The following is a 20340-nucleotide window of genomic DNA, read 5'->3' as shown; positions in this document are numbered from 1 at the left end:
AAGTGGAAAAAGAAGAAAAAATCAAAACTTTCCTCTGTCTTAAGATTTGAGTGAGTGGACTTTGGGATTTTGGGGATTTTTGGTTTTTTCTTAATCTTCACAGAGCTTAGTACTGCAATAATTATGCTGTGTAATTTTTTTCTGAACGGTAAACTATTTGCTCTCTTTTCCTCAGATTGTTATAATGGAAGTACAAGGTTTGAAGTCAGTCGCTCCCAATCGGATTGTCTACTGCACCATGGAAGTGGAAGGGGGAGAAAAGCTTCAGACAGACCAAGCAGAAGCTTCCAGGCCACAGTAAGCCACTCTGCTGTTGCTGCATCAGTATCTCTTTTCTGTCATGGGGCAACTTGTCTGGTTTTCTTAGCTTATTATTTTTATTTATTATTTTCTTAGCACTAATTAGCTTAGTGCTAGGTTATGGGATTTTTTTTTTCTGAGTAGTTATCTTGAATTCTTTCTGAGAAGTTAAAATACAGATAATACTTTTTTAGGGCGAAGTAAGTTCACTCTGTGGATGCTGTCCAAATGAAAGCCATTGAATGTACAGATGAGGAAAAGAACTAGAGACTGCATCCTCCAAAAATACAAACTTCTTGATAGATGTTAGCCTGAGGTGATTTTATGTATTCTAGGTTAATGTGCAGGTGGCCTTGTGGAGTGTAACTTGTACAATTGGAGGGAAATCAATACTCAGTAATCAATCTTGACAAAGCTTGCTCACCTGCTGAGCCTATTTCATTTTAAATTATAGGATCCAGTTCTTTCAATTAATTTTTGATGGAGCCAGTCAGCAAACTGGCTTGGAGGGGGATAACATCATGCCATCTGTAGTTGAACCAGTTAGTGTAGCAGAGAGTAGGAAATTAAATTGGTTGATTTGTTTGACCTACACGCTGTCTTCAGATACTTTTCACTCTGTTAAAATGTCATTTGGAATCTTTTGTAGATAACTTTCCAGACAGTATGTTGGGGTTTTACTGGCACCATAGTGTGCCGTGTGAAAGACAATTTAAAAATTGCAGTTGTTACAGTATCTGATAAAACATCTTCAACGGAATTGGGATGGTAGTTTCTATTCCATTCGGACCACAAAGACAGAATTTTTTTTGACAAAATTTGAAGCACATTTTATCTGTCTCTTCTACAGTTGGGAGTAGAAGGAGATCTAATTTGGTGGACTTTATTCTAGCTGCAGCAACTTTCCTTGGCAAATAAGCCAGCAGCATATTCAAACAGCTTTGCAGAACACTAAGTATGTGGGACAAGATGTAAAATTCATTTGTCACAGTCCCTGGCTGTGTTCCTTCTCCAGGGTATTGGAATGCTTATTCTTATCATTTCCATGTACTGCAAGGGCCTTCTAAAAGGAGCAATAATAAAAAAGACACACAGATGTACACATTGAAGCAAGGTCATAAGTGGGTAGGCAACATCATCTGCTAATTTTTTCACCTTTTGGGGTGTTTTTTTGGTGGTTCAGGATCCCATGAGACCCACTAGGGTTTTTATGGAGGGCACATCTCCAAACTCTCCTGTGTCTTACAATTGCTCTCTTATGGTTCCCTGCAGCACATGCCTACAGCCTTTGCCTGCTGGCACAGCCAAGGTTCTTGTTTCTTCTCATGGTATATTGGTCTTTTTCCTCACCCTTGAACTTGTTCAGGTCTGTTTTAGATGCTTGGTTAACCTCTGATGTCATTGATATGAGTCTTTAAATCACCTAGAATACACAAGTTTTTGAATTTTGGACATGTTTATCTTCCTTTCAGAAAACAGTCTGAGGATGTTAAGGGTTTTGTTTTCTCTAGCTATTTCCAGATATGGTGAACAGAACATGATAGGGATGGCTCACAATCAGTTCATGCCTTACTTATTTCGTACTGCAGGTTAAGGTAAAGTTTACAAAATCAATCAGAAGTACATAGAGTCATCAAGTAAAAATTACAAAGAGGGTAATTGATTTTCCTACTTGTAAAAGTGGAAGCTTTGTAAAAAGGAAGTTCCAAAAAAGATGGAGTCAATATAAGAACTGAAGTGTTTCTAGTAAAAAGTGTAATGTTAGGACCTGCTGCAAGCTTGTAAACTGATTTAATGAACTTCAGGCTCAAAAGGTATGAGTTGATTGAATATGGGAGAGAGACAGATTATGTGCTATTGCATCTAAGTGATATCATACAAACCGAAGTCATATGGATTTGTTTGCAAAAAATTATGCATTTTTAGAAGATGAATTTTTGAGAAATGCCCTGAACTGTAGCCTGGAAAAACAGAAATGGGAGTTACTGGTGCTGTTGACCTGCTAACCTCTAAAACAGTGTAACTTAAACGGGCAAGGATTATAGAGCTCTGAAAATTATCTAGTTCTTGTGCTGCTCTGAGTTGTCCTCTTTTCCATTTCTGGCAAGAGTGATTAGGAGACATTGGCATGCAGTATGATTATGAGTATTTAGAGACTTAGCTTTTGAGCACAGATAGAGACCTCGTTTGAGGCAATGGGGGAGGATATTAAATTAGACAAGCATGAAATTAGCAAATTACGAGCAAACATTAAGAAGATGGAGGAAGCTGCCTATGTAAAGGGACATGCTTTCTTCCATAGCTTAGTTTTTCTGTTAGAGCCAAATCAGGTTTTTTTGGCAGTAGCAATATTGCTTTTATTGATTGGTGGTGGAGGCAACCAAGAGGGCTCAGCAGAGTTTAATCAGAAATTACAGTGGTGGAAGAGCACTGGTGGGCAAGCACAGCCAGACCTTCTCTTCCCTGATACAGAAAAAACAGCTGTCAGGTGCCTGAGGCTACTGCCTGCCTGCTCTGCCTGCTGCTGGAGCTGCCTTTTACTGGTATGATTTTCGGTACTGTCTTTCTGATAGGATGGAAAAGTATCAGTGAGGCTGGAGGAGATCGTAGCTTCAGATTTTACGTAGGATGTGCAGCTAGAAAAAGGGTCCCAAAACTCTCATACTAAGCATAGAATGAGACAGTGATGAAAAGTGAATGATTACCACCAGCCTGCTGTGGGGATTGCTGGCAGGAGATGTTTTTCTGTAGTCAGTTAGTCATTTTGAACTGGTAGCTACACTTATGGAAAGAAAAAAAAAACAATATAAAGAATTATTTATGGCTACTTTTTTTTATCTTTGGAACATCTTTATATGCAGTGCAATGCTACTACTCACAATTCAAAAACTTTTACAGTGAAAAGGAGAAAATAAGATACTCAGATGAATGTTTCAAAATGCCATTGCAAGCCAGTGTGATCTTAGAGGAGAGATTAATGAAAACATGAGTCAAGTGCACACTTAATTCACAATTTATCCACTATTCCAAATGCTGAATATTTTCTCAAGTATTTTTATACATGTATATAAGTATTCCTCTATATCCCTGAGTGCTATTTTAAGAGTAATACAAAAACTAGAAACAATATTCATTCTTAAAGGGAAGATGCCTAATTAACGTCCCTGGAAGGGGCTTTCAGTTTTCATCAGTAGTAAATATTTTCTGTTTTTTTAATGCATTTAACTCATGCTTTCTTTCTCTTTGAATAATGACTTTGTAAGTTTATGTTTAAGTGCTTCATTTTCTTCTTTAGCAACCTAAATGAAGTAGATGCATATATGCATATATGCATCTTACTGAGTAACTTATGGTCATTCTAAAATGCAAATGCTATAGAATGATGTAGTTTTACTGAGCTTATGTCTTGGACAGTTTTACAAACAGATCAGTTACACAGCTTCATATGCAAACCAAATAAAATTTTTATAACTGCCTGTGGAATATTTCTTCATTCCTTCCGACTGTTTCCTGCCTTTTAGCCCTGCTGAAAATCCCTCCAACATAGCCTGTGACCTTTTCTACCAGAGATCAGTAAGCAGAGCCCTCAGAGGGCCCTTTTAGTTGTGTGAAGCTTTGCATAACTTTGTTGTGATGCCACAGGGGGTCATCTGCAGAAATCCAGTGCTAATTTCATTTTTCAAACATTGTTGAAGTCGTCTTGTTTTCAGTCTTGTGGAGTCTGATATCCACATTTTTTTCTTACCCTTGATTTTTATTCATTCTGAATATTAAATAATGTGATTTCTTGAAAGTGTCATGTTTTAGGCATGTAAAATCATGCCTAAAAATAAAAAAATGGGAACATACTGTCATTTAGTACTACATGTGACTTCTTCTTGTCACATAGTTATGCAATCAGAAAAGATCATATCTTGATGGTGAGAAAACTTTAATAAAGACAGGATATTGATTCATGTGAACAAGACAAATGAGGTGACCATATTTTACTGCCAGTGATTGTAGAATCTTATTAAAAGGGCTATTATATGTTAGAAGTATGTGAAGAATGCATGATTAAATCTGACTAGAGGAGGCAAGGAACCTCAGTCGGTACTGCACAAATAAAGTAAATGCTGCTCACATTATTTTTATGCCATATTCCACCATCATTAATTTCATAAAATATTTTAAATATGAGAACTTGTGCATACATTACCTAAAGATTGCATAGAAACCTTCCATAGAGCAGTTTAAAAATGGAGAAAAAAGGCTTAATTTGTAAAATTTCAGACTTTCTTAAATTACATTATCACTCATAAAAAATCGTACTTTTTTAATATGATGTTTTGAGAATGTGGCCTAAGCCGACATTTCTGAAAGGAAAAAAGATAAATAACATTTATAATGTTGGACAGTCATGTTCCAAACATCAGGAAGTTTTCTTTCTTCATCTTCCCTGTAGTCCCTGCATCTTTATAGTTTTTTTACTTTTGATTAAGGGAAACAAGGGGCCAATAACACTTAACGCTGTCGCCTAGCTTGTGGTTGACAACACAGATATACAGCGTGTAAAGGAAGAGAAAGCACACCTACTCCTCCTTTCCCACATGCTACTGCTCTCTGTCTGATACATGTGCATAAATGAAGTCTGTTTCATTCAGTAACACTTCAATTATACTGTTGGTTTTCTGCAGTTATTCCTCATATTGTTTTCATGTGTAGGAATTCATGTTCTTGCTTTTGCACAAGAGAAAAGGTAAAATGGAGAAGTTTTACTTGCCTCATATTGCTTGAATTCTTAAATAGAAAATGAGAGAATATACATAGGAAGAAGGGCGGGACAGAAAGACAAATTTTGGCTGATCAGAGAGGCAGTAATCAAACTCTGCTGTTGCTGGCAAGCTGACTAACTCTCCTTACAGTGTTTACAGTGTTTTCTGTTCTTTGTTTGGGTGCTTTTTTTATTGAAATGGGTATATTTGAGCATGGGATTTTCTACATGGAGCTACTAAGACTGCGTTTTCATAGTACCTGATACAATTGTGCTTAGCTTTCTCTTCATATGCTTCCTAATGTATCTTCTGAGGAAAGATTTCCTTTAGGATTTAGCTTCTTGATCAGGGTTTTTTACTTTCACCTGTTCTTTTGACTGTTTATTACCTCTGAAAGATTTCTACTTGCAGTTAGGTGCTGCAAAATCCAGTGTTGATGTCCCAGATCAAGTACAAAGCAGTTCATCCTAATTTTGGCATACAGAGTTATTTTCTTTAAGTCGTAAATACATTTAAGGCAACATTTACAAAAGTGAGGTTATTTGTTAGAGAATGTCTGTGTATTTTTAGTAATATCATTTCACAGGCTTAAGTTTGAGAGACATAATTATGCTGATGTATGCAATGCTGAAAACTTGGTGAAGATGAGCATGATCCTTTAATAATATTTCGGAATTTTAAGGGGAATAGTGGGGATCATGAAAGGAAACTGTGTGTGTCTACTTTCATAAACTAGGCTTGACTGAGTGGTGTAAGGATTGTTATAATTTTCTCTAAATTTCGCATTTCTATCTCTAAAGTAAACATTCCATCATTGTGTTCATCTTGTCATGTATCAGTATGTGTTTCTGTTTGGAGCAATTCACAGAATACAGTGAAGAAACAATCTTTCAAAAACTTGGGTGCATTGATTAAATACTGTATATGTTTGTTATCCAGCTGTTAAGAGGGGAAAAAAGAAATTAACAGTAGGAAAGTATCTGATGTTTCCTTGGTTCTGCAAAGGAAATTATGGAGAAGAAAAAGAATATACATTTATCTCAGTGTGTCTTCTGGATTAATGCTGGAAAAGTTTCTCATAAAAGAGTTTCACCAAGTTTCACTTGGTGCCTTGGTTTTATGGTCTGTCATTGATTACTATTTTATGTTGTAGAATAAATTTTTCCTTTCTCTTATTGCAGAGAAATATGAATTATATACAGACACTTAATATTAAAATACATTTGAAACTCCACTGGATAATAACCTGAACAAGCTAATTTTAACTGCTCTTGCTCTGCACAGGGTTTGAACTAGGTGACCTCCAGAGGTTCCTTTCAGCCTAAATTTTATGGTGATTCTGTGATTAACTCCCAAAATAGTCTAAGTCTGTTCTATTTGAGGAACTTGTGAAAGCCACTTTTGTTAGAAGGGAATATTCTGTTTTCAGATAAAGAAGGATAGCATGGAAGAAATTGGGATGAAAGGAGATAATTAAGGTTGGTTGTATTCCCTGCTCTATTTGGATAGTTAACAATAAACATAATCCTTATGTCACCAGGGCATATATTAGGGTATATGGTATATATACCCTATGTCATACATATAGCATATAGAGAGAGTATTAACCCTCCTCATCCAGAGGCACCACTGGAAGGAATAGCTATGTATCTGTCTTCTTCTAAAATGCAGTATTGTGTTACATATCTCTTGCAAGACTGATACCAGTTTTATTTCACAGTGCATTTTGGAAATTTTGGGGTTTGAAGATGCATGTTCCACCCATGCCTTTCACTGTAACAATCAGAGCTTGGAGGAAGACTGTTTACACACTGCTGAATGCACAAGTTGTGTCTGTTTCCATTCTCATTCCCACCTGATTCACAAAAATTGCAACTAATATCTTGCAGACAGCTGTAAGCTTTCTATAACATTGTGCTAAAGCAAATGCAGATGTGTGATCCAGCTTAAACCTGGAAGGCCTTTGGCTGTGAATAGCATGGTGAAGCCAAATCTTCACCATTAAATCTTACTTATAACCAAAATGGTTTTGATGAGGAAAGCCTGATTCTATCTACCTGGTCTCTGGCTGGCTCAAGCTGAAGGCAAGGGCAGCCTGTAAAGTGTCATCTACAGTGATGTGGTCTGTCAAAGAAAAAGGTGGGGGAGGAAGATTACCTCAAATTTTACCTCCCTTCTCCTCCTAGAATACTTCAGTAGAGTGAATTTGAAATTTGTGTTTCAGAGTGGTCTGCACCTGTCTTATCTTGGAAAAGTTCAATTGTTGTTTGTGGGCAATAGTTGACTTGAAAACAATTCCTTTGAATTCTTCTTAAATTTTGATATGACCTAAATGACCAATTTTATGTTTTAAAAATATCCTATTCTTGTCTCTTGATTTGGAGAGACCTTTCAAAAATTTGCTTATATGTCTTGTAAGTATGACACAGGTACATTTGAATGAATTAGAAAATATTTTATTAGATACAGTGTTTTAATTGGAACACACTTTACAGCCTAATTTAGTTTAGGGCTGTTGTTTTGGGTAAAGAGAAATCTTGAGAAAAAGGATTTGAAGCAAAGAAGTTTCTGCTTTTGGATCCTGTTCAGGCTAAGAATACTTCATACATCTCAAATGCTCATGACGTTCAGAAAACTGTTTTTCACCCCACTATGGGCAGGCTCCTCTTTGCTGTCACTGTGTTAGTATATGCATTGATCCTCAGAGGTGTTCCAGTAGTTCTAGAATACAGAATAGCCCACTGAACAGATGAAAAAAATATATTTATAGGTCCTGAAATTTCTTAAATAACTACACATAATTTCAGGTGTGTGTCCACAGGTTAATGTGCCTATTTGAAAGCAATACCAGTGGATTGAGAGTAGGAGGACAGCAAAAACAAAGGCAGGGTGGTGTGGACAGCTAATAAGAGCAGTATGAGTCAGAAAGAGCAATAAAAGGGGTTTCAGAATAAAACACACTAATTGGTCTTATGCCAACTGGAATACTGACATTTTCTGATTCTATTCCTGGCTTCTTCCTGGTAGACTCTGCAGACCCAGGTGGGTCAGTCTAGTTTGTGATTTGTTTTCCCACGTCTTTAGACTGACCTGACAGCATCTACCTCTTCATCAGAGTACTGTGAGTTTTTATCAATGTTTGACAAGATTTTGAAAGTTTAAAGTGTCACAGAAATACAAAGTAACATAAAGTAAATAGTAACATAAAATAAAATTATCTCTTTTTCAAGGAAATAGTGAAATAGATATGCATATAGAAATTTCGAGAGCATAAATGACCATGTCTTGCCCTTTTGCCCATCACCAGTCTCTAGGTGGTTTTGAACCTTGCTGGGAAACAGGAGGTAATGCCTCTCATGAATTGTTCACTCCATATGTACCAGTGCCTGGCAGTGTCAGTCTAGATACACACCCATGAAAATTTTCACCCTGGCTTGTGTCTTGGTTGCCTGTATTGAAAGTGAGATGGGAAAGCAAGGCTAATAATTTATTCATACTGTTTTATGTTTGTAATGACAATACTTGTCATAATAGCATTCTGTAGTGTTAGAGTGCACTTTTCTGCTTTTCAGTGTAGGAAGCCTAAATGAGTGTTTTTACTTAGGTGCTTATTATGCACAGGACCCCTCTTCTGGTTTGCTTTTCTGCTTTCTATTAGATACTTTTTTTTTTGAAAAACAAACTAGACTCAGTTTTCTTGTGATTTTCTACAAGTAATTTTTTCATATATTATTAATTATTTATGCTTAAAAATAAATACATGATTGTGCATAGATCATTATTAGCTCTCAGATAAGCAGTAATTTTGAGGTCTGTTAATTTTTTTATTTAAAACAGTTGTTATTTTATCAAAAGCAGATCCTGAAAAAAAAATCTGCATACTGACAGATTATTCTTTTTTTCCTTTCATATTAGTCTAGTTGTATAAAGGAGCATTACAATATAGCATATCCATCTAAACAGTGTATCCTTGCTGTTGCTGAAATTACATTTTGGAGCTTTCTGTTCCTTGAGAAAAAAGTTCCAAGAAGGGATTTCCAGTGTTTTGTAGCAATCACCCTAAAACCCCTTAATTTTGCTGCTGAATCCACAGAAAAAGGAAAAGTTGCCCAAACAATTACATTTTTTTTTTTTAGTGACTGCACTAGACAGTGGCTCAGCAAAGCATTGAGAAATTAAGCAATGGGCTGCTTGGTGTGTGCAGCTGCAGGTGCTGGACACAGATTTTCTGGAAGGAAAGTGCTGAAGAGATGGTTTGTTATTCTGCATTTCAAACTATTAGTGTGCTGGGTCAAAAGTTCCCATATAGACAGAAATAAATGATAAAGGGTAAAAGACAGTAGTGTAGACTCAGCTTAGGTGGAATCAAAGGTGACATTTAAAAGTAATTGTGTGACTTTCCATACTTATACCAGGACTTCCTTTTTCACTTTCCCTTTCTCATGTCATTCACCTCTGTAGAACAATTTATTTTTCTGCTATCTACATTTTGTGGCTTTAGGAACACTTTGATTGGAACCTCAGGGTTAAAACCATTGCCATTGTCATTTTCCTTCAGTAGCTACAGTCCAAAAGGTAGTAGCTAAATAGAGAAAGCCTTTATACAGAGTATCAGTGTTTCTTCAATAGGGATTGTAAAACAATGAATCTGTAGCTCTCCTCAAGATTTGTGCTTAAAATAGTGGCATCATAGTAACACAGGGAAGAACAGAGTCACAGAAGATTAGGTAAGGTCATTAATGAAAGGCCAGACACATGGCTACCTCCTGGTTCAGTTTGCCTGACTGTGGACCTTTTCTGTGCTTCTACTGTGAAAGGTTTTTATGATTTGTTTAGTACTTTCTTTATGCCTTGCTTTTCAGCTGCAGTTTAATGTGCTTGCTCTGAGCGAGCAAATTATGCTCCTTGTTCTTCCATTAAAATAAATGAGTAATTTTGAAATAGAGAAACAAAAAATTATTTTCCAGGGAAAGCATTAACAATGTAAATCCCATTCTAAGCATTATAGAAATACAAGCTCTTTCCCTTGGGGTTGCAAGCATTAATTCCAGATCTCACTGATGTACTGGAGAATGCATACCTAAATAACTAAATAACTAAATAAATAAAAATAGTGGTTGTAATGTGGCATATAAGGAATGGTCTTTACCCTGTTAAATTCTTAGTGGTGCACAATAGACTTCTGTTGCATGTGCAGCACCTTTCAATACCCTTTTGCAAAGGGAGAAGCTTCAATGTTCTTATTATTTTTTATGGTAGTCTTAACAAAAACTAAACATGCTTTTGGGCTGTATGAGACAGCTGTTAGAGTTAAATCTGTGATTTCCAGTGTAGCATCCTGGTGTCAATCATTAACAAATGGATGAGTAATTTTGTGCTCAGAAGAGAAAATGAAATGCTTGTGATATTTTTCCAAGTATCAGCGGGGAAGAACAAGTAGCAATTAGCACCAACTAATGCTCTCTTTAGGAGTCTCAGTAAAAACACCAAAATCAGATAAGTATGGATTTAACTCTATTTTTATTTGTGTGAGTGGAGCCTCCTCGTCAAATTATAGATTTATTGTCACATTGCTTGGGGGTGACTTGCACTGCTGGTACAGCGCCTGGCTCGCGGTCTCACATTTTCTCTCTCTGTGTCTGTGCAGTTGGACATAGTAATGTGCATCACTTCATAAATTCCACACTCACACAATCCTTCACTAACAACAGAAGGTTTTTCAGACCTGCATTTGTAGTGCTTCAATGTATCAGTGTACTTGCATGTGTCAGGGGGTGCTGAGCCTCCTCCCTCCTTTAGTTTTCTGGTATTTCATACAACTTGCACTGTGAGTGTGATTTCTAACCTGAGGGTTAAAATACCTGGTTTTATACATTTAAAGTTGGTTTCTAAACAAAGTAGAAACAGAGTTGGTATAGGTTCTTGACATGGTTGAAACACAAAGATATTGCAGAGAACTCAACATACTAATTGCAGTCCAGCTCCAGGATGTGCAAAGATGAAGGGCTGGTGAATCTCTTACTCCTGTGGAGCAGTAAAATGCTTAACAAGCTGGCTTGCATGGGTCTTCCTGCTCATTCCACCTCTGTCCACATCCCTGTTTGGATAGCAAATAAGAAAACTCTTCCAGAAGGCCTCTTAAGGTAATTTAACTTACAGATAAGAAACATGTTGAGGTTATGCAGAAGACTTAAACCCAAAGTCAAACCCAGAACGATGCAAAAGATGGCACCAAGGAGACTAATACACTGTGGTACTAGTTTTAAAAGTGAGATTTCCATATTGCTGAGGACAAAACAATGGTGTAAAAATTCTGTAGAGTTGGTATTTTATCAGAAATAAAGTATTCCAATAAACAGGGCTAAAATAAAATTTCTAGATTTTTACTTAGAATAATAAATTTTATTACATTCACTCCCATGATCTCATAAAAAAAGTTTTGACTAACAGAGACCATGAGTTAAATGGAAAACCTGAGAGAGAAATTTGCTGCTGTTTCCAGTGTATGAAATGCATTCCAAACTGAAGTAGAAGAATAAATTCCCTTAGAGGGGTTTCTGTGACACAGTGATAAATCTTCAGCTGAAATAAACATTCACCTTCTTGCTGGCAGTAGGTACTTTTGCAGTGAAGGGAAATAAACTTTGGCAATATATTTTGTCTCTAATTATTATATCAACCCACGTACCTCTGACAGCAGCAGAGAAATATGGTGAAAAGACTGTGGCTTATGGTTAAAGATGAACAAACATCAAATCACTGCAGTTTCTATAGTAAGGAGAATGAGTAGGTAAAAGCAGAAAAATTATTTAAATGGAGGAAAATTATGTGGTGAAATGAGAGCCTGAAGAGGCAGAATTAGGGGCTTTTTTTAGACTTAAAGGTGGTACTTTTAGAGGTATCCAGTCTGCTACATGGGCTGCTGCTAAAAGTGCTGTGCGCTCACTGCAGCAGTTAGTGTTGAAATTATTGTTACTTGGAGCAGTTTATCTAGCAAGATTTAAACAGACAAAAAAAACAATCATGCTGTAATGGTAGTTACTTAATAGAAATATTGCATGAGATACATACTTGTTTTGTCTAAAATTTTGCACTTCCCATCTGAACACTTCCAGCACCAACATTGTTCACATTCTTGGACCAGTACTCAAAAATCAATGGCTCTTCCAAATGTGTGGAGGTGGTTGTTTTTTTGTTTCCGTCATTTGCATACATTTGCTCGTTAAAACATATGCTATTACAAACACAAATCATTGCATTTTTCTTTGTAGTTAAGATTTACTAAAGGTACACTGTTTGCAAATAACAATTTCATAAGGTACATGAATTAATTTGCTTGATCTTTCATCCTTTCTTCCATCCTTCCTTTTGACTCAAACAAGATCTAAATGGCATGAAGGAATTGCATCTCTTTTCACAGAAAGCCAGGTTTCAACCTACAGGTTCAGCTGTATGAAAAGTAAAAGTCAGCTGTAAGATTTATTTTCATGCAGAAAACATTTCAGTTGTTGATGTTGAAAGTTAAAATATAAATAAAAGCAGCTTTTTTAAATTCAGCATTCAGATTCTGGATACCACATTGTTAGTTCCTATTTAAAACAGGAAGTAGTTCAGTTAAGCAATCTAAAAATTTTTGTCTTGCAAATAATGTGAACAGTCTTTTGTGTGGTGGTTGACTTCCATGTATGTGGTTCAGCAAAAAAATATTTTTTGGGAAGTACTGTATTTTCTTCAGGAAAAATATCAGGGTGCAAACCCAAACTTGGCACTGATTTGTCTGACCTATAGCAGCTTATCTTTTGAATTTAAAGGAGATGTTCTCTCGCAGGAGATTAAGAAATGCAAGAACCAGAAATATTAATGCTTTAATAGGGGTCAAAAAATGCATTTTACAGGCAACAAAATTTTTTTGGAAGAAAATAATGAAATTTTTGAGAAACAAAGTGGATGTGATTATACTAGCAACTAAAATCTAATAGTTGAAACAAGAAATCACAGTAATGGTGATAAAAATTTTCATAATGATAATTACGATTCAGGCATTGATTTCATTAATTATTCGGTATTCTCCTAACCTATTTACACCATTAAACTCACTAGCTCCTTGAACAGATACATAGATCTAGAATAAATATCCAAAAGTATGGAGAAAATTTTGATGGAATTTTGCAGTGGAAATAACAAGTGATTCAGTAAAATCTTATTTATTGTCTAGGAATACTGTATTTACAATCTTGGCATAGTAGGGAAGATTGATGCAATTTAATTACACAGTTCTTAGTCACAGCTGGTGGTGGGACAGTACCTTATTCAAAGTTATTGTTTGCATGTATGTTGTAATGAATTTTAAATTCATCTGTATGCTGAAAATCTGATATAGTTTTTTATGCTCTGAGATATAGAAGCTGAAAGTGTGGCATCCATTTAAATGGAATTTGGTTAAAATGAAGTGTTATTCATAAACAGGAAGAGTAAACAAATTGTTGATTTGTTGACTGGAGTCTGGCCAGCTGTCATAAAAGAAATAGCCAGGAGAGAAAATAAAGTTGAAATGTGACATATCTTGAACACCTATATAATTTCAGAGCAGTAAAGGATATTTCAAAATAGGCTAGTTTATGTACACCTGCATGCTTTGCTCAGTTGTTCCTTTATTTTGGGTCATGATTAATAAATACTGAGTTCCTAGTATCTTTTTATATTCATGGCACAATCTTTACAGATCTGAATTTTATTTCTAACAGAACTGAAGTTTATTGGGAGACATTGACAGTGCAAAAGACAGCCAGAAAGGCCATTCTTATTGCTACACCTCATTTCATACCAACAAAAAAAAAAGCAAATTTTTATTAACATAAACATTCATACAAGTTAGATTACAAGTTGGAGTTTGGATTAGGCTGTCATTTGTGACTTCTGCTTCAGTTGTTGCCTGATGCATAATAACATAATAGTGTGCTTTTAAATGTACAGCATATAGATGAACTCAATCTATCTAGATAAAGTCAGTTTGCTTGGAGTATTGGGTCTCTTATGTTCTTTCTTTGAAGGAGCAAACTAAAATAAACATGATACCACTCTTTTGGCTGCTGATTTCAAATTGTATTAATTCATACTGTGCAAAAACATGAAGCTTCAAAGAAACAGGACTTGTGTTCTACTAATTCACAAGGAACATAAGAATAATCTACGTGTACTTTACTGTTATATTGGCAACATCAGATGCCCACAAGTTAAGTGTGTTAGTAAGGGATGTAATCTTGGATTTGCCTTTTCTAACTGAACTTGATTTCTCAGGAGCTCTTTCATGAGCAATGATATTAAGACCTAGTCAGTAAATTTTCTGATAATCAGCTCTGACACATAATTCACTTCCAAAGAAATGTTCCTGAGAAGCTATGGGAGTCAGCTGAAGTCCTAATCATCCAGGAGCATGCAGATAAGTGCATGGAATATTTCTACCATGAACATTAAGCCTTAGGAATTGATTCAGACCATTCATTTTCAGCCCAAGATTTTCACTTACTGCTGCAGATGAAACAAGGGATGAGAGAAAGGTGTCAGTCAAGGCTGGTGATCAGATTCTAGTGATTTCTAGTACTACGTAAGTGCCAACAACAGGTGGATGGCCCCTCATTACTCCCATTCTCATCATCCCTGTGCCTCTAAATTGGAGAAGGAGCAAATTCTCTCAGCTTCCTGGGCTAGGCTCATGTGTGCCCCATCCCTGGGGGCTGTGTCCTGCAGAGATGGAGCCTGGGTCTCCAAAGAAAGCTGCACCACTTTCCAGGAAGTTCTTGGAACTTGATGCCAGGGTGGTCAAACCCCAGCAGATGCTGAACCACACTCTGCTACTCAGCTTGCAGCAACTGAGCAGGTGCTGTTGTCTTCATTGAATGGGCTGGGTCTGTTCCCATCAGCATGACCTCTTCTTTCTCTTCTCTTTTGTATGAATTGATGCTGGCACTAGACTTTTGTAGAGAGGGTTTGGGTTTGTTTTGTTATTTTAATGGGAGTCTCTCCTGGGTTTGGTTTTTTTTTTTTGTTTTTTTTTGGTTTTTTTTTGTGGTGCTGTCCAATATGGCATGCACACTCTAATGCCTCTGGAAGCTCAGGGACAAGCAAACCTGACAGCTGAGAGAGAAGGGGCAGCTATCAAAGTGCTTAGATTGTGTTTCCAAATTCAAGGCAGCATGCTTCCTGAATACTGGGATCTGGAGGCTAAACTAAAAATACAGATACCTCATCTTTTATAAAGGTGCTTTCTCCTTGGAAATTTCATTTCTGTATTGTGACAAAACCTACCCCTGGCACCACCACAGGGAGAAGCAGTAGTGCTAGGCATTGTCTTATTCTGAATTTGCAGGATCTATCATCAGGTCATAAACAGGTTTTCTCTCACTCAGGAAGGTAATTTGTCAGAGTTCCTGTTTCTATTACCACTTTGCTGAGGCTAAAGCTATGCACACCACAGACAGATTAAGCATCTATCTAACCTAATCAGAGTGAAGAAGACAGAAATTAGAGCAAGATTCGATTAATTTGTGGTGAACCTCCCTTTCAGAGTCAGGCATGTTCAGCCACCTGTAGGACTTGTTTATACAGAACTGCTGCTTCCTTAAAGCTTTCTGGTTTTGATTGCATATTACTTTCTAGATTTAGTCTTGAAGTCTGCAACTCATGCTAATTGAAGCATTTTCTTTTGCCTAATAGGTCCCTTTGCTGGAAAATTGCTATTTTATGTTCCTGTTGCAATACTGGAGAGATTGTGTATTCTTGAACGTAAATGAAAATTATTGCTTTTCCTAAATGAGGGCCTAAGATTTTGGCTTGTGTAATGCATCCTTTTATAGCGCATACTCTTAAGGTCTTCTGTTTTCTTTATTTTATTATTTTATCTCACACAGTGGACAAAAGCAGGAGAAACTGGAGCTGTGCTTACTTTTTGCATTTTGTATGTATCTACTAGCATAATCACAATCAGTTTAATCAGTTAATGCAATGAGCTCCATGTGGTTGTCCAGGATAATGAAATAGATCATTGAAGGAAATTGCAACCTAATTTGTATAACTTTTATTTTATGTACCACTGACACACAGGGAGGAGGAGGGGAAGGCTGGCAAACCAAGTGTCTTAACTGAGATAAGAGATTAACGACTAGAAGTCTGTCTGCCTAATTAAGGTTCTCTAAAAGCACAGAGCCTTGTGGCAGTAATTATTTTGCAGAGCTATAGTCACTCCAATAATATTTTTTCCTATTGTTTGCATTTGTGTTTATGTTTTTTCTACATTCTAAGTTGTAAAATATATAATATAAAATATAAGATTTTCTCAGCCTAAGTCTCCTAATTTATTCATGCTGTGGTTGCCTGAAGTGAATTGCGACATGATTCTTTGCTAAATTAATTTGACTGGTGTGCAGAAGATAGTGAATATGTTTCATAGAAAATATATCTCTCTTTATTTGCCTTCTTGCTTGATTCTTTTTTCTCTATGAAGATGTAATTTCTGTTCTTTGAGTTTTGCCATTAATTATTTTTGGATTGATATTTTATGACAAAAGTCATACAGAAAAGCCCTGATTTGTTTGATGGCAGAGAAAAGCCATTTTTTCTATGTAGATAGTTGATCTTGAATGTTCAAAAATGTACCTCCATTTTCTTTCCCACCGTCCTCCTCCTAAAGCTTGAAAATTAAGTTCCAAGAGTGCATTGATAAATATTCTACAAAAATATTAAAAGTTCTGTCAGTCTCAGGCCTGTACTCAGCCCCAGTTAAATTTTGTTGGTTTTTTGTTGCAGATGGGGAACCCAAGGGGATTTCACCACTACTCACCCTCGGCCTGTTGTCAAAGTAAAACTCTTTACAGAAAGCACCGGGGTGCTGGCACTTGAAGATAAAGAACTGGGAAGAGTGAGTATTATGTGCAGAGAAGAGAAATATGTGAGAAATGATGGGTAGAAGTGTGAATATTGATAAAATGTGCCATAAAATGATATAAGGCCTTCATTACTAGCCTGTTTTGCTGTGGCTCTATCAAACAGTGTTTTTTTTATGTTAGGGTGGCTTTTAGCAGTGTTCAAAACGGGGTAGGTTGACTTTAATTACCTTTCAGAAACTTACATCCGACATCCACAGTGGTTCTCTTTGTCTTATTTAAAGCATTAATTTCTACGTGACATATCAATGCTTTTATCTATTCAAATTAGGAGTGGAAGGGAGAGGGGTAGGACTTGGCATATAATAAATGTAGCAAACAATGGGGGTAAGGAAAGGGAGGACTTAAGTGGTAGAAGGATGGAGCAGAATGGGAGAGGAGTGCAGGATAATATGGGAGAGTAAAATAAGAGCTTATTCTTTTCCTCCGTTTCTGTGTTTCCCTGTCTTGGCAGGATAATCTGATATTGGCTCAGTTAGTCAGAGGACAGTGCTAATAATGCCAAGGTCATGGGTTCGATTGCCATATGGGCCATCCACTTAATAGCTGGCTTCAATGATCCTTCTGGGTCCCTTCCAACTCAGACTATTCTGCAAATTCTGTCAATTTATCCTTCTTAGGCCAAAATCAAGAGCTAGTGAGTGCAACGTATCGTAGAAAGAAGACAGTAGGGTGAATGAGGCATAGAGGCTCTGCAAATCTCCCCCTCTTCTCCTGTTGAAATTTTCCCCTCTGCCATGTAGCACATGGAAGACAGCTCACATTTTAATGCTTAGTTCTACAATCAGAGTCCTGGCTGTTTCTCATTCATACAAGCAAACTCATTGGAAAGAGCAGGGCTCTTCTGCACTTTGTGCCTCTGAGCACAGGTGGTTGTGCTCAGACACGTTGTCCCATGCATTGTGTCACTTGTTAAAGTCAGGACTGTGTCTTCAGGATTACTTCTTGCCTCATCTCATATCCTTCTAAGGGGCTTCCAGGGTCACTTGATCAAGGTGTAGGTGGGATCTGCATGGAGAAGGTTCCCACAGAGGTAATGCCCTGGCAAGAGCCAGGAAGGCAGTGTGACAGGCACAGAGGTGCCACAGTGTGCAACTGAGCAAACCAGAGTCACCAATATCTGGATTCAGAGCAGTAAAAGAGACACTGAAAGGGTGAAATTGCATGGTGTTACTAACCACAGAGGAGTTTTGTCTCTGTCCCTCCTTGCACAGTCCTTTCAAAGAAGCAGAAGGGAAGTCAAATGCTAAGGTGAAGGACAGTGGAGGAGGGACTATGTGGCCATTGTGAACAGTAGCCAGCATACTCATTGCCAAGGAGTCAGAGAAGAAAAGAACCATTGTCAATATAAAGAGGCTAAAAGTATCGCAGGTTTTAGCAAGATCCTCTGTTTCTGCAACCTCAAATAGCCAAAGTTCAGGTACCTTGGTCTGCTTTCTTATACTGCAGCTTGTCTAAGTTTCTAGGAGAGGAAGTTAAAAAGATTTCAAATTTAATTTTAAAGTATAAATGCAGTAAAATATTGAGTATTGCTTTTACCTTATTTGTGTCCTGTGGCCACAGAGGGTTGGTTTGTAGGTTTTTTAGTCTTTCCTCTCCCTGCGCACTCCTGGCTGCCTTCTGACACATCTGTGTTTGTCAGCTAGTCCAAGCAGTTTAAAGAAAGTGTCTTGGTTGGGAGGGGTGAGGGGAAAGAGAAAAACAGCAAGTAATTGAGAGGGGCTAGTGACCTCAGTGTCCTGTTGTTGGAGTTTGACCCAGCTTTCCCAGAAACAAAGCAAGATCTCCAAAAGATGAGGTAGGGAAGAGCAATCTTCTATTTCTGATTCTCACTTTCCTGGTACTTGCTTCTTGCTTTTATCAGATGCTCTGAGATTTGGCAGTTTATACCAAAATAAGCCTATCAAAATAATTTCTTTTTGCTGTTTTTCCTCGCCTTGTGAAAAAATATAAAGGCCATCACCTTTTTTCCCCCTTGCATTAAAGCTTGTGCTGAGATTGGGAATAGCAAACAGGAGTATCCATGGGATGCCTGGATACTGCTTTTCTATTGTATAATACACTCCTGATTTGCCAAAGAATTCTTTCTGAGAAAGACGTCAGTAAAAGAGAAACCTCCCACAATGATCCTATATGCACGCACATGGTCTTTAGCAGTGAAAAGTAACATAAAAAGGGCATGTTGGCTGTGCAGTAGCCTGTTTGGGTGTCTGTCTTTCTGCACCTCCCAGGTCTGGTAAAACCTGTGGTTGCTGAAAGACAACTTCTCCTTAATTCAGGAGAAAAAGAAATCTTCCAAGTCACTTCTCTGATATAACCAGAGTATTTGTGAGAGGTGGTTGCTAGCTTCAGGGGAGACTGGGAGACGGTTTGACATAACTTTTACAAAATAATTTGCAGTACTATGTACTCTTGTGGTACACATTTTAGCTTTCAAGCTCTTCTTTTGTTGGTGATGTCTTTGTTTTCTGGTCTGAGATTTTTAACTTCAGGTATTATTTGAAAATATGTGGGATCCCACTGGATAAGCTTAATTTTTGTAAAGTTTGGCAACTTTATGCATGTCATTACAATTGCAGGAGTCCATCTGATTCAGCCAGGTTTCTTATCCTTGGAAAAGGTCTGAAGATCCTTCCTACTGGTATTTTTCCTGTACTTAATAATTCAACTCAAACCTTCCCTTTCTGAGGTAGGCTTACTGTGGACATTAATTTTCATCTGTCAAGTACTTTCTTAAAAGTGTGTGTCTTGACCTGATACCACTTTTTTACATTACTGAAGCTTGCATTTCCAATACCTTGCAGTTATCCTGAAGGTTTTGTTCTGTTTAATCTATAATTAGAAATATAAGGCAGCATCAAGTTACATGATTGGAATTTTGAACTTCCATCACATACCAAAAGGTTTCTTCTGCCACCAAGGGGTCAGATTTTTAGAAAAAGAAATATGAAATATGGAGCCAGCAAAGGTGTCCCCAGTACTGTAGAGGAGAAGGTATTTCCATTGAACCCATCAGTGGGTGGTGATGTCTCTAACTTGTGAACTTAAGATGTAGACCCTGATATCAGCAGGCCCCTTGTTTGCAGGGAAGTCACCACTTATTTCCAAAAGTAATTAATTAGCTCATTGGGGAGCAGAGGGGATGCAGGCCAGTGCTTTCAGCAGAGAGACAGATCACGGTTGCAGCTTTTTATACTCCATGTTTGAAAACTCAGGCTCACAACCTCTGCAGGTCAGCACCAAGTGATAGAAAGGCTGATGTCTGTATTTAACATCTTTTCCCTTCAAAGCATTTAAGACGTGGTTAACTGAAAGGAAGTAAGTAATGCTTGCTATGTCCCTTGTCT

The 20340-nt window shown here is 37.2% G+C and overlaps 1 protein-coding gene across 5 annotated transcripts in view; it reads left to right on the top strand.

Annotated features, from left to right (window-relative positions):
- CADPS2 (calcium dependent secretion activator 2) overlaps positions 1-20340 on the top strand; it is a 287443-nt gene that overhangs the window by 121362 nt on the left and 145741 nt on the right. For all 5 annotated transcript variants that reach the window (XM_074539967.1, XM_074539966.1, XM_074539969.1 and 2 more), the window contains exons 6-7: positions 176-297; positions 16857-16968. In XM_074539967.1, coding sequence (XP_074396068.1) covers positions 176-297; positions 16857-16968 — 234 coding nt within the window. The remainder of the gene's footprint in view (positions 1-175; positions 298-16856; positions 16969-20340) is intronic.

This window comes from Zonotrichia albicollis, chromosome 4, assembly GCF_047830755.1.
Source record: "Zonotrichia albicollis isolate bZonAlb1 chromosome 4, bZonAlb1.hap1, whole genome shotgun sequence".
NCBI classification, from domain to species: Eukaryota; Metazoa; Chordata; class Aves; order Passeriformes; family Passerellidae; genus Zonotrichia; species Zonotrichia albicollis.
The sequence above is the reverse complement of the archived record's forward strand: the minus strand, read 5'-3'. Positions and strand labels throughout refer to the sequence as shown.